This window comes from Rana temporaria, chromosome 5, assembly GCF_905171775.1.
Source record: "Rana temporaria chromosome 5, aRanTem1.1, whole genome shotgun sequence".
Lineage (NCBI taxonomy): Eukaryota > Metazoa > Chordata > Amphibia > Anura > Ranidae > Rana > Rana temporaria.
The window spans coordinates 329,653,244-329,668,047 of record NC_053493.1 but is presented as its reverse complement, the minus strand read 5'-3'; the positions used below and the strand labels follow the sequence as shown (position 1 = coordinate 329,668,047).

The 14,804-nt window shown below is 41.0% G+C and overlaps 1 protein-coding gene across 1 annotated transcript in view; it reads left to right on the top strand.

Moving 5' to 3' along the window:
- Window positions 1–14,804, top strand: part of GGH (gamma-glutamyl hydrolase) — a 59,048-nt gene that overhangs the window by 29,974 nt on the left and 14,270 nt on the right. The window contains exons 4-5 of the mRNA XM_040354268.1: window positions 5,330–5,414; window positions 6,694–6,832. Coding sequence (XP_040210202.1) covers window positions 5,330–5,414; window positions 6,694–6,832 — 224 coding nt within the window. The remainder of the gene's footprint in view (window positions 1–5,329; window positions 5,415–6,693; window positions 6,833–14,804) is intronic.

Genomic DNA, 14,804 nt, shown 5'->3' with positions numbered 1-14,804 from the left:
AGAATGGTTTGTCCCAGTGAATAAATCTGATTGTAAACCATGAAGGGTGTTCCTGCATTTAAAGCTGAACTCTTTTGATACACTTTAAATAGTTTGTTTGGGCCAGCTTGGCCTAAATGAACGATGTCCCTCCCTAACATGTGAGGCCGCTGGATGTGCTGTATAAGCTGGTTGTAGCTGAGGCTATATACAGCATACTGCACTGTGTTCCGGAACGCTAATTTTATTGGCAGACAGAAAAGTGTATAGGTCCCAAGGGGGCAGTAAGTGGAGTTAAGGTGCAAAGAATAAAAAGAATAAAAAAAAATACTACATTTATTGATACATAAACAGTATAAAACGACTTATACAGTTAGGTCTATAGATGGCCCAATGGTCATATTACAAAAGAAGGGTTGCCTCTACATGTTTCACCATAAACTAGCTCTGAGGAAATGATTTCAGGGTGAAACAATCCCTTTTTTTTTTTTTTAGAAATTTAAAAAAATGCTTAATGTTAAGATGTATAGAAAAAGTAGTAATGTATTTTTTTTTTTGGAGCTTTTGTAGGACCTTTATTTTAAAGCCTTACCACTAAAACAGAAAAAATAATACAATTTAATTTTAATTGAATTTAAAACAAACGCATCCATTTATGGAACCCCTAAGGTTCCTATTAACTCAAACATAATTTCCATAATCAATATCACATATAGATCACCTGATAAATGTATTTTAACACCCTCTTAAATGGTCACGATTCCGGATACTCCCCAAGACGCACCATGAGTTCCAATGGGGGACGTCTGTGCCACAAAAGTGAAAAGGAAAAAAAGTTGCCCTATAGTTACACCTGCAAAATTGTATAAACCGGATTGAACATTACTATTGCCACTTGAATCGCCAAGGACTCTTAATTAAGGCATAGACCTAACCTTTTATTTCAAGAAGTTTTGGAAAATCGATCGATCAATATTTAATCTTTCCTTAAAAAAGGACTTCATCCTTTACCAGCATACTTCAAGGTGCTTGTACCCTCTAAAAGAATGTGCAATGAATTATATATTGAACTTTCTAATTTTAATCTGCTAGATATTCAGTTCACATAGCCTGTCTAACCTTACCCAAGCATTTCCTTTATTTCACTTTGCCACCATTGCTTGACTCTGTGTCTGAGAAAGACACCAAATACCCAGGGAGAATCAAAGAAATTTGATCTGTCCCAAGGGATTAAACCCTTAAAGAAACCATGAGAAAAGAGGAATGGATAAGTGGCCACACATCCGCATATTGCAAGAAATTCCATTAATCTTATTGGCGCTCAGCCGTTCAGAGAAAGTAATGTATTCTAGTAATGAATAGAAAGCTTCTTCTGATTGACTGAGTCAGAGGTTGTAACATCATTTGTCTGCCTTTTTGACTCTGCCAATTGGAGGAAACTTTGTATTCATTGCTAGAATAAATAACTTTCTCTAAATGGCTCAGCGCCGATCAGATACTCTTGTGTTCCGGGTATGAGACAGGAAATCTCGACTTGCACCCGGAACACAGTGCGGTATGCTGTATGTGGCGGCAGCACATCCAGTGGCCTCACGTTTTAGTGAGTGGCATAGTTTGGGCCCAGCTGGCCCAAATAAACAATGTAAAGTGTATCAAAAGCTTTAAAGTTCCCAGCGATCTATGGTTGGTAGCCTTCCTTTTTTTTTATTCTTGTTGATGGGCCCTGTTCTGTGTCCTTTTTCTGGCTGTGATTTAAGTTTTATCAATACATAGCAGAATGGTCAAACACCTCCTTAAAGACCGTGGCAGTGGCTCCTTTACTGATGGTGCAGATGGCTGGAGCCTTAAGCCTTGTACACGCGGGTGGAAAATCAGTCGGTTCAGCAGGAACTGGCCAACTTTTTGGCCTGTAATACAGCTGTCTGTTCTACAAAGGCCAGTCTCACAACTGGCTTCTGTCAAATGGGCATGCTGGAAAAGCGGCATCTTGCCCACATTCGATCAGTTCTGGCAACCAATGGCGTCCCCCCTGTCAAAACACAAAGGCACAGTGGGGGAGATCCACATTAACATTGCTTGTGTTGGTACGGTGAACTGTCGTTTTTTTTTTTCGTTCAGGCCACTGGGTTGAACGAAAAAAAAAAAAAAAATCTTGTGTGTACCAGGTTTACCCTTCAGCTGTGATGACCTTTTTTTTTTTTTTTTTTTTTTAATGCACATGCTCAGAGCACTCTGTCTAAAGTGCTGGTCTGCAGACGTTGCACCAAGGAGTACCCGACTTGCATGGACTCTTTAACATGTTCCTTATGACTGACCTTTTAGATCATTATCAAAGAATGGCAATGGACGCCAATCCACCTGCTTTAATTCTGGAGTATGGACAGCTTGAAATCTCAGATGTGGTTCTTTGGCTGCCCGCAAAGTCTGGAGTAAGAAACATGCTTTATCAGAATGAAGATGCACATCCACTGTCCAAAATAGGGGAGGCATTGGATAATTTTTGGGGACGTCTGGAGTGTTTACCTTTTGAGGTCCTTTAGGTGCAGAGAGTGCTATTCCAGGGATTCACCTTTACCTTCAACTCTCTGTTCGACTCTTCACTTACAACCTTCCTGTGTCACTGCACCCCTACCTCTACCCCTTTTGGGTCCCCTAAACCAAGGTGTTCTTCTTTTGTGTCAGATCAGTCTCAGTAGTTGTATTCTGACCTGGTTGCTGATTTTATTTTAATTTTTTTTTCTGAAAGGAACATCCGCCTCTTTTGTGTGCTGCAAGTCGCAAAACCTTGGATGTGCAGAACCCAAAAGGTGGGACAAGTTAAGTGAGTTACTGAGCAGACCAACTTATCGGTTCTTAAAGGATCAAATAGTTCTGGTATCTAGATGATCTTCCAGCTCTCAAGTTGAAGTTTTTTTGTGCGCTATATATTCCCATCTCACACATTCTTGGGCAAGGCCTGAGGTGAGAGGGTGCTGTAGCAACTGCCATTGCATGTTGTCTTGTGTGAGCAAATGGCTCAGATCGTATGTTGTCTGGAAGGGTCAGATCTGAAATCGGTGGTCCATACATTTTTATTGAAAAGATTACATCACAAACAGTAATGGCAAAATGCTTCAAGGCCATGCAGTTTTTCCATTTTCATCTTCTAGGTGGCCCTGTAATCGGAAGTCCTTTTCTCGGGGAGGGGAGGAGGCATGGACATCTTGCTGATGCATGCAAAGGCCCTCGTCAGAGAATTCTCATCTTCTGGTCTACATCCTGAAGTTTCAAGAGAGGCTGTTCCTTCTATATGATTTATCTTCTTGACAGGTCATTTACTCTATATCCAGTTGGATAATGTCATGGCACTGGGGTTCCTCAACAATCAAGGAGGAACAGGAGCTCTTGGTGTGACAAATTAGGATTCTGATCTTGGCAGAATTTCATGTTCTAATCCTGTTTGCTTTGCACATCTTGGGTGTGGACAGGTTTTCACAAATGGTTGCATCTGGAGATGGAGGAGCAATTCTTACACCCAAGTGTGTTTTGGGACCTGTATTGCAGGTGAAGGATACAGGATGTGGACCCCCTGAAATCCTGGTTCAACTACAGTACCTGCTAAACGGGCCCATCTCCAAGTGAAGCAATCCTCTAGTGGTAGCAGTATCTGCTCTGAAGGGATCGCTGTGGTAGGCTTTTCCTCTGTTAATACTTCTTCCCTGTTTGCTTTGCAGACTATGAGACCTTGTGTGGGGAAACCCCCGTATACCTTCCCCCGTTTTTGTCCTTTGTGACTCCACGGAATCAAACTTTTGTTCTCTCTGCATTTTCAGAAATCGCCATTCGGCCTCCTTGGAGGTATTTGTACTTTTAAAGCGGTAGTAAACTCTGAGGGAAAAAAATAAATGTTTCCCCCTGCATGGTAAAGCCATAATATGCTAGTATGCATTGCATACTAGCACATTATGAAGGACACATTATGAAGGACATTATGAAAGACTTCTGTCCTTTACCCGGTCTTCCTTTCAGGTTCGTCCGCTGCAGCCGCTTGACTGGCCCAAGCCACAATGACGTCATGATTATGCTCTTCCTTCAGAGTGCATGTGCCAGTGACATCACAAGCTAGAATATCTCCTAAACTGTGTACGTTTAGGAGATATTCATTTTACCTACAGGTATTATTATTATTATTATTATTATTATTATTATTATTATTATTATTATACAGGATTTATATATTCTAAGCTTACCTGTAGGGTAAAATAATGAATGAGAGTTTACTACCACTTTAATTCACCCTCAAGGAGTTCATGCATGGAAACTCTATTTCAATTGGGCCTGTGATGGGATCAGGTGAGTTGAGACCTAGACCTTTTTCCTGTCATAGGACAGTTTCATACCTTGCCAATCAGGACACCGTTCTTTGCCACTCTCTGAGATGAGCTTATTTCTGTTTGACTATGGATCAGGCTGTGAGTCTCTACCTATCAACTACCGAATATTTTAATCATCCCAGATGGACACTGTAGGGTTTCAGTTTTCTTATTCCACCTTTTTTCTGGTCGAGTAGTAACAGGTTTCCAAGTTCTGTCTTTTGGATCAGTTTCTTCTTTCTTGTCAAGAGCTACTTCACTGGTTGCGAGTGTACTTGATTTTTTTTTCTTCAAGTGGCCCTTGAACATAGACTTACCCTTGTGTTTTTTTACACATTTGACCTGATAGCGATTGACTGTGCTGTCCACCCCTGGACTGCTCTTTGAGGTCTCAAAGGTGAAAGATTACCTGTGTCCCTCAGTGAATGAGAAAATAGAGTTTTTGTACTCATTGTAAAAGCCTACTGAGGGACACGGGTTCCTTTTTTTTTTTTTTTTTTTTTTTTTTAATATATATTTGTGCCCTCCGTACTGCTTTACTACAATAGTGAAGCATGCTGGTAGTGGGAGGTGTTGTCCTGGGCTGGACTACAATTTAAACAAAAAACTCAGACTCCTGCGCACGAGTGGGATCCTCAGTGATAAGTCAATAGTCTGCATACAGATATCCTCGAATGTCAAAAACAGTGGTGACAGAGGCCTTGCTGCCCTTCATGGATGGGGGGGATCCTGGCAGAAAACAAAAAGGGAGAAAGAAAGGTCCAGTCCTCCTGTGATTAGCAAAATAACCCAAAGGGTGAACTTCTTATGTCCCTCAATGAATTCCAAGAAAATACCGCAATTTTAAGGAGAGTACAAATATCCTATATTGGTAGACTCTTTCTCAAATGGGAGTAAGCTTACATGCATTTGGTGCTAGTCGAGTTACGTTAAACAAGATCACGGGACTTTAGTTTACCACTTTTTTTTTTCTTTTTTTTTTTTCTTTTGTTTCCTAGGGTTCTTCTGCCAGGTGGTGGAGTTGACCTTCAAACTTCAGAATATGCAAGAGTGTCCAAGATATTTTATGACCTGGCCATTGAGGTAACTCATTACTAAATTATATATTTTTTTTCCCTAAAAATAAACATCTACATTTTAACAATTTATTATCTGTTTTGTCTGTTTTGAGAAGTCGGATAGCTTTCGAGCCCTTCTTATACTTACCTGATCTCAATCCGACGCTGTGCACAAGAGCAGCAGCTCTCCCACCTCACTGGGTAGATTTATAGCTGCTGTCAATCAAATCGTATGGCAGGTGGCGAGGCTGATCCTTGCTGTTTAGGTCTATAGACATAGGCAGTGGGGCTTTGGGGCATACCTACACGAGCACCCTCATAGAGGCATTCTGTGCAGGTACTCACTGAAAAAGAGGAGCCAGGAGCGCCTGTGGGCAGCCCCAGAAGAGGAAGGTTGGGGCTACTCTGCAAAACCATTACACAGAGCAGGTAAGTATAACATGTTTGTTGTTTTAATTAAAAAAAAGTGGAAGCTTTTAATCACTTTTTAAAGCAGAACTCCAGGAATTCAACTACATTGAAATACCAGGGCATACCAGGGCTCAAGTACTGCGGGAACGCGTGGGAACGGAGTCCCTGCACTTTTTTCACAGCAGGAACGCAGTTCCTTTTGCAGGACTAGAGCAGCCTCGAGTAGCCGAGCCGCCCAAACCAATCCTTCACTAAGCGGCGATGCCCAGCTCGAGTCACTGTCAGGGGCAGGCAAACCTTGGTAATCCGAGTTATCGTGGGATTTAGAAAGAACTTGCTTATAGTTCTTTCTAAATCCCGCGATAACTCGCGGTAGACCCCGCGATAACTCGCGGTAGACCTCCGCAATGTCTCCTGGGAACAATGACAAAAGCTCCCAGGAGACATTACGGCATTGAGGCAGTGACAGAATACGTGCACACTACCTGATGAATCCATATACAGGAAGCGGCCAGTAACATAAAGGATTACTAAGGTACAATGGATCGGTTTAGTAATTGTGCATATGAGCGTATCATTTTTTTATTTTTTTTGTGGGGGGGTGGATCTTGGGTGGGAGTTCCCACACTTTTTTCCCCAGGACTTGACCCCTGAGGCATACTAAGTGTTAAGTCCAACAAGGTGCATGCCACCTCATGGACTTATCTGACTCTGGGTACACATAAACAATATTTTATTTACATATACTTTTTTTGGCACAGAGTTGTTTTGTTTTCTTGTAGAAAGACAGACCTTTTAAAAGTGACCTCCAAAAATTGTCTTGCACCCACATTTCATGCTCCAAACTAGTAAATATGATTAGTGTAACATTCTCATTATTGTCTCTCCTACAGGCAAATGATCGAGGTGACTATTTTCCCTTTTGGGGAACGTGTTTAGGATTTGAACAAATGACAGTTCTAACAAGTGGGCAACTCCTCTTAACAACAACTCATACAAATGGTGTTTTATTGCCTCTAAACTTCACTGAAAGTAAGTTCTTTATAGAAGTGGGCCTCTACTAATTTGAGTAACCTAAAAGAAAACTATATTTAGGTAAAAAGTATTAGTTTTCAGGTTAAAGTTAACTTGTCCCCAGAGGGTCACTTTTACAAAATGTGTCACTTTATCTGTATGCTATTGGGTGGATTCTGCTGTGTATATCTGAGCACGCATTCCATGCAGAACCCCTGAGTCTGAGTGTTAAATGGAAGGTTAGGGCTGAGTGACTCTATCCAACGACTCAACTTCTGGGTTCAAGCCCCGGCTTCAGCGGCTTTCACCGCCGGGACTTTTTGGGCCTCAAATGCACGTTTATCTGCCTACACAGTGGCACGTTTTGTGAGGTTATTTTAACTTTAATAAATGTTTACATGATTTTTATATGCTACACTAAGGGGTCTTGTGCAATTCTTTTATCTTGCACTTGAAGTGGAAGGTATGCCTGCTATATCACATTAGCTAATGTGAAACATTCACATAAACAAATACAATTTTTGGTAATTTTATATATGCAAACAGAGAGCAGCTTTTAACCACTTCCTTACTGGGCACTTAAACCCCCTTCCTGCCCAGAGGACTTTTTGCGATTCGGCACTGCGTCGCTTTAACCGACAATTGCGCGGTCGTGCGACGTGGCTCCCAAACAAAATTGACGTCCTTTTTTTCCCACAAATAGAGCTTTCTTTTGGTGGTATTTGCTCACCTTTGCGGTTTTTATTTTTTGCGCTATAAACAAAAATAGAGCGACAATTTTGAAAAAAAAAAAAAAATTTTTTACTTGTTGCTGTAATAAATGGCTCAATTTTAAAAAAAAAAAAAAAATTTTATCCTCAGTCTAGGCCGATACGTATTCTACATATTTTTAGTAAAAAAAAAAAAAAAAATCGCAATAAGCGACTGGTTTGCGCAAAAGTTAGAGCGCCTACAAAATAAGGGACAGAATTATTATTTTTTTATTATAATTTTTTTTACTAGTAATGGCGGCGATCTGCGATTTTTATTGCGACTGCGACGTTATGGCGGACACATCGGACACTTTTGACACATTTTTGGCGCCATTCATATTTATACTGCAATCAGTGCTATAAATATGCACTAATTACTGTATAAATGTGACTGGCAGGGAAGGGGTTAACACTAGGGGGTGAGGAAGGGGTTAAATGTGTACCCTAATTAGTGTTCTAACTGTGGGGGAAGGGGGGTGACTGGGGGGGTGACCGATCTGTGTCTCTATGTACAAGAGACACAGATCCGTCTCCTCTCTCCCCTGACAGCACCGCTGTCTGCGAGAGCCGCGAATGAGAGATGATCTCATATGTAAACATATGAGATCATCTCTCATTGGCCGCACAGATCGCCTAGGAAACGGCCGCTCCGATTGGCCGTTCACGGCGATCTGTGATTGGCTGTGTCCAAGGGACACGGCCAGCACAGCAGTTCCCCGCTGCGCGCTCGGGAGCGCGCGCGGGGAACGAGCAAAGGGGCTGCCGTCAATTGACGGCGGCTCAGAGATTTAGAACCACCCCGCGGCCGTCAATAGTCGTACGGCCGTCGGGAAGTGGTTAATGTTTCCTTGCAAATGAGAAACATTGAATTGTGTTTTGAAATATTTAATATGTCCTTGTAGTAAAACAGAAGAGTAATTTTTAATATTATTTGTATTGTGTAGTAGCTAAATGTCATATCTATTTTTATAGTACTTTGTTTTGCATTTTCTCTTTTTAAAGGAGTTTTATTTCAGACCTTTACCAAATACAATTAAAGTGGATGCAATCCCTCCATATATCCAGTGAAGTGAACAGCCTCAGATGATACACAGAGATTAACCAAGTCTCCCTACATAGGTTTTTTTATGTACAGTACAGACCAAAAGTTTGGACACACCTTCTCATTCAAAGAGTTTTCTTTATTTTCATGACTATGAAAATTGTAGATTCACACTGAAGGCATCAAAACTATGAATTCACACATGTGGAATTATACATAACAAAAAAGTGTGAAACACCTGAAAATATATTTCATGTTCTAGGTTCTTCAAAGTAGCCACCTTTTGCAGCAGACACATCTCTAGAACTGGTAAGAGGAGACTGTGTGAATCAGGCCTTCATGGTAGAATATCTGCTAGGAAACCACTGCTAAAGAAAGGCAACAAGCAGAAGAGACTTGTTTGGGCTAAAGAACACAAGGAATGGACATTAGACCAGTGGAAATCTGTGCTTTGGTCTGATGAGTCCAAACTTGAGATCTTTGGTTCCAACCCCCGTGTCTTTGTGCGACGCAGAAATGGTGAACGGATGGACTCTACATGCCTGGTTCCCACCGTGAAGCATGGAGGAGGTGTGATGGTGTGGGGGTGCTTTGCTGGTGACACTGTTGGGGATTTATTCAAAATTTAAGGCATACTGAACCAGCATGGCTACCACAGCATCTTGCAGCGGCATGCTATTCCATCCAGTTTGCGTTTAGTTGGACCATCATTTATTTTTCAACAGGACAATGACCCCAAACACACCTCCAGGCTGTGTAAGGGCTATTAGACCAAGAAGGAGAGTGATGGGGTGCTGCGCCAAGTGACTACCTCTTGAAGCTCATCAAGAGAATGCCAAGAGTGTGCCAAGCAGTAATCAAAGCAAAAGGTGGCTACTTTGAAGAACCTAGAATATGAAATATATTTTCAGTTGTTTCACACTTTTTTGTTATGTATAATTCCACATGTGTTAATTCATAGTTTTGATGCCTTCAGTGTGAATCTACAATTTTCATAGTCATGAAAATAAAGAAAACTCTTTGAATGAGAAGGTGTGTCCAAACTTTTGGTCTGTACTGTATATCTGCTGTGTTCACATTTATATACTGTTTAGAAAGTTGAGATCCTGTTAGGAGATTTTCTCTCCCTTTTTAACACAGAATGTGATGTCTGCCAAGAGAGCTAACATTTCTGATTGGAGGAAAGGCACACACCCCCTCTCATCCTAGGCAGAGACTCTCAGAGCTGTTTTGTAATAGGAGCTGCTCTCTGCTAATCTATTTTAGCAACCTTCTTTGACAAAAGATTCAGGCTGCTTTTGTCTAAAAAGTCAAAAAAATATGTCAGAAGTTCTCAGGCTGATTACAGAGGAACCGTTCAGAAGAGAGCTATAAGACTTAGCTCATTGAACAGAGATAACAAAATACTGCAGATATATGTGCCCAGCTCAAATTTCATGAATCTGGTTTACATCCACTTTAAGAATAAAAATGATTTGAAGTATGGAAGGGGGAACTCTACGCTTGGGTGTAAATGTATGTGAAAATATAGCAGCTAACGCCAAGGGTTTTGATACTAACCCAAAATATAAATTATACAATTTTGTACAGCGCCTATAAACAATTGCAAATCATTTACATAAACATTGACTGTAGACATTAAATCATATAAAAGGTGCAAATCAAATTTCCACCAAAACCTATAATGTGAAATAGTCTGTCCATTTTAAGAAATTCCCCCTAAAAAAAAAAAAGTGTATAAACAGTCCACCACAATGAGTGCATATACAGGGGGGGGTATGTGATTGATCCCCTGCTGATTTTGTACGTTTTGCCCGCTGACAAATGACCAGTCTATAATTTTAATGGTTTATTTTAACATTGAGAGACAGAATGACAACAAAAAATACAGAAAAACGCATTTCAAAAAAGTTAAAAATTGATTCGCATTTTAATGAGTGAAATAAGTATTTGACCCCTTCGCAAAACATGACTTGGTACTTGGTGGCAAAGCCCTTGTTGGCAATTACAGAGGTCAGACGTTTCTTGTAGTTGGCCACTCGGTTTGCACACATCTCAGGAGGGATTTTGTCCCACTCCTCTCTGCTGATCCTCTCCAAGTCATTAAGGTTTCGAGGCTGACGTTTGGTAACTTGAACATTCCGCTCTCTACACATATTTTTTATGGAATTAAGGTCTGGAACCTGGCTAGGCCACTCCAGGACCTTAATGTGCTTCTTCTTGAGCCACTCCTTTGTTGCCTTGGCCGTGTGTTTTGGGTCATTGTCATGCTGGAATACTCATCCACGACCCATTTTTTTTAATGCCCTGGCTGAGGGAAGGAGGGTCTCGCCCAAGATTTGATGGTGCATGACCCTGTTCATCGTCCCTTTTTGATGCAGGTTGAAGTTGTCCTTAGCAGAAAAACGCCCCCAAAGCATAATTTTTCCACCTCCCATGGTCTCCTCTGACCACAACACTTTCATCCAGTTCTCCTCTGAATCATTCAGATGTTAATTAGCAAACTTCAGATGGGCCTGCACATTTGCTTTCTTGAGCAGGGGGATCTTGTGGTTGCTGCAGGATTTCAGTCCTTCACAGCATAGTGTGTTTTCAATTGTTTTTTTGTGGTGACTATGATCCCAGCTGCCTTGATCAATGACAAGATTCTCTCGTGTAGTTCTGGGCTGATTCCTCACCGTTCTCATGATCATTGAAACTCCACAAAGTGAGATCTTACATGGAGCCCCAGACCGAGGGAGATTGACTTATTTTGTGATTCCTCCATTTGTGAATAATCTCGCCAACTGTTGTCAACCTCTCACCAAGCTGCTTGCCGGTGGTCTTGTAGCCCATTCCAGCCTTGTGTAGGTCTACAATCTTGTCCCTGACATCCTTGGACAGTTTTTTTGATCTTGGCCATGGTGGAGATATTGGAATCTGATTGCTTCTGTAGACAGGTGTCTTCTATACAGGCAACAAGCTGAGATACGGAGGACTCCTTTTAGAAGTGCTTCTAATCTCAGCTCTTTACCTGTATAGAAGACACCTGAGAACCAGAAATCTTGCTTATTGATAGGGGATCAAATACTTATTTCACTCATTAAAATGCAAATCAATTCATAACATTTTTTTAAATGCATTTTTCTGGATATTTTCTGAATCATTTCTTTGTCAGTTGACAAATGTACAAAATCGGCAGAAATACAAAATACTTTTTTCCCCTCACTGTATCTGTAATGGTTTTGAAGTTACGTGTTTTTTTTTTTTTTCTATTGATTTTTTTTACTACGTTTTAACGTCACTTTAAAATTACATAGGTTGTATACTGGATTCATAACAGAAATTATTCATGCATACACACAGGATTTTCAACAAACGCGCTCTTAATATTGTCAGCACTAGGAAATCCTAGGGTCTCTGAAGGGAATTGTGCTGCAACAACAGCAACAGGAACTCGTGCTGCGAAACAGCCCACTTCCGGGTCCCAGCTTGTGTGATCGCCGTTGACTCCGCCCAACTTGTTTCTTTACAGCAGATGTCATCAGGGGAAGTGGGCTTTTTCACAGCACAAGGAGAGAATTGGATGCTTTTTATTACAGGGGATTGTGATCATGCTAGCTTTTTGCTTTTACTTTTTACTCTGAGTATGTTAAAACATTTTGAATAAAATTGGAATACTATTTACTACACTATTTCTCTATCCACCTTTGATTTTTGTGGACGTCTTCTGAGCAAGGTGTATGTGGGAGTTCCTTTGGAGACCCTGGGATGTCCTGGTACTGACGATATTAAGAGCGTGTTATCGGTGGTCTTATTATCTGGTAACGTGGTTCTACGTGCAGTGTGGCGTTTTGGTGAAGTGATTCCTGTTTTCTTGGCTAACAGAGGAAATTTTTTTAAAGGATTTATCACGCTTAACTTTTAGAACAATTACAGATATATGCACTCGTTGTGGTGGATTGTTTATACACATTTTTAGGGTAATTTCCTATATTGGATGGACTATTTCATATTTTGTTTCTGGTGGTAATTTGATTTTCACCTTTTTTATATGATTTGATGCACTCAATGTTTATATAATTTGAAATTCTTTTGTAAGCTCTGCATAAAATTGTTTCATTATTTTCAAACGTGTGCCTTTTTTTTTTTTTTTTAACACCTTCATTTACATGTGGTTTTAATTAATGACCATAACAACCACGGTGGCCCACTTTTGTACAGATTCCACCTCTTTCGTACTTCGCCATGTCACATTACTTTAAAAAAAAAAAAATTATAACCAGAAAGCATTTGCTATATGCAGAGCTAGCATTTAGATTTTACACGCCAATGATTTAAGAGCCTGTGGAGATGGCTAAGATGAAGGCAATTTGTAAATTTAATTGAACTTCAGAGAGTCCTGTGTCTTCATCCATCATCTCATAGATTTTGGGTTTCAAGTGTAGCCAAAATTTGTGGGGTTTTATTTTTTATTTTTTTTCCTTTTAACCACTTCCAGCCCAAGGACGTCATATATGACGTCTTTAATATGACGTCTTTAACTTTCAGTGGGAATATCTGAATAATGCCTTGTTTTCAGACGTGATTCTGTGCACCATAGGAATGATTGTAGCGGCAGTTACGCCACTTGATAGTTCTTACAGGTAACGGGAGGGGACATCCCCTCCTGCCGCCATCCGCTGCTTCTCCGGGCTCTCCCGTGCCATCAGGCCTCCGGGGAAAGAATGTGACGCAGCCGGATGATGACCATAGAGATTTCCGGTGATCAGATGGTCAACGATTATCTCTATGACCGTCAGATGCCCGGGTGCAACGTTATGACATCATGTCCGGCCCACGGTTGTAAACAAAGCCGCGATCGCGGCTGGTAAGCAGCAGTTTGTAATTATTATTTTTTCGATCCCATGCTTTCCAGCCTGGAGGAGATCTCTCCATAAAGAGGACCTGTCACGAATCGTTACTATTTACATTCCTTGTAATAGGAATTAAAGTGATAAAAACATTATTGCGCAAATACCGTGCAAGATAAAGTTTCAACGGACGCCATTTTATTCCCTAGGGTGTCTGCTAAAAAATATATAATATGTTTGGGGTTTCTGAGTAGTTTTCTAGCAAAATAATTATGATTTTTACATGTAGGATAGGAGTGCCAGAATAGGCCCGGTATGGAAGTGGTTAAGTACAATGGTGATGGTTTTGAACCTAATGTCATTTTTATTGCTGCCTGTGTCCCCATTCTAAAAATGTACTATTTGTCCTGGAAATCATTGCTGCCCAGACAGAAAGTGAGGGAGAATCAATTAATTTTGAATGACATTTCAATGCATATTATCGCACTGTAGTGCCATGTGTTGCAAAAAATGAGGCAGGAAACGCCCATTCAAATGAATTACAAGCCTTAATGCAACGCAGGTTAGTGGGGGGCATAACACACACTGACACGAGCACCATGCTGCAATGGTGTGAATAGGCCTCCTCGCCAGAACAAGAGGTGAGTGGTTGTATTCCATTGGGAACACCAGTTATAGTGTCAATGTAATTTTTTGAGATTTCCCCCTGCTGCCTGTTGAGTTTTCAAGAAAGGGGGAATTTCACCAATGGGACAGACAGCCAAAAAAATTAATAAAAAAAGCCTGATGTTTTTTAAATTTTTTGCTATCCAAAACTTAGAGAAATATTTTGGCTATATATGCAGTTTAAGGCTGGTTTCACACTGAGGCGTGCAGCCCCGGTGACGGTATAGCCGCTCTATTTGTAGCGCGGCTATACCGTCGTATTTACCGCAATATTCGGGCGCTAGCGGTGAGGTTTTAACCCCCGCTAGCGGGCGAAAAAGGGTTAATACTGCGGTATTACCGCGATTTCCCATTGATTTAAATGGGAAACACACCGCTCCTATACCGCGGTAAAGATGCGGCTAGCAGGACTTTTGGTGCGCTCCTGCTAGCGCACCGCTTCAATGTGAAAGCCTTCGGGCTTTCACATTGAACACTGCAGGTCATGATTTTTCATGTGGTATAGCGGCGCTATTTTTAGCGCTGTACCGCATGAAAAACGCCCCAGTGTGCAAGGGGCCTAAGTGTTGGGGTAAACAGAGGTAAAGAGTTAGGGGATAACTGATGGGGAAGATTTTAAGAGTTAATTTAAAGGGTTGAGTTGACTACTTCAGAAAGAGATTTTCCTAGCGCAGCCCTCTCCCTCCTTGCAGGTCATA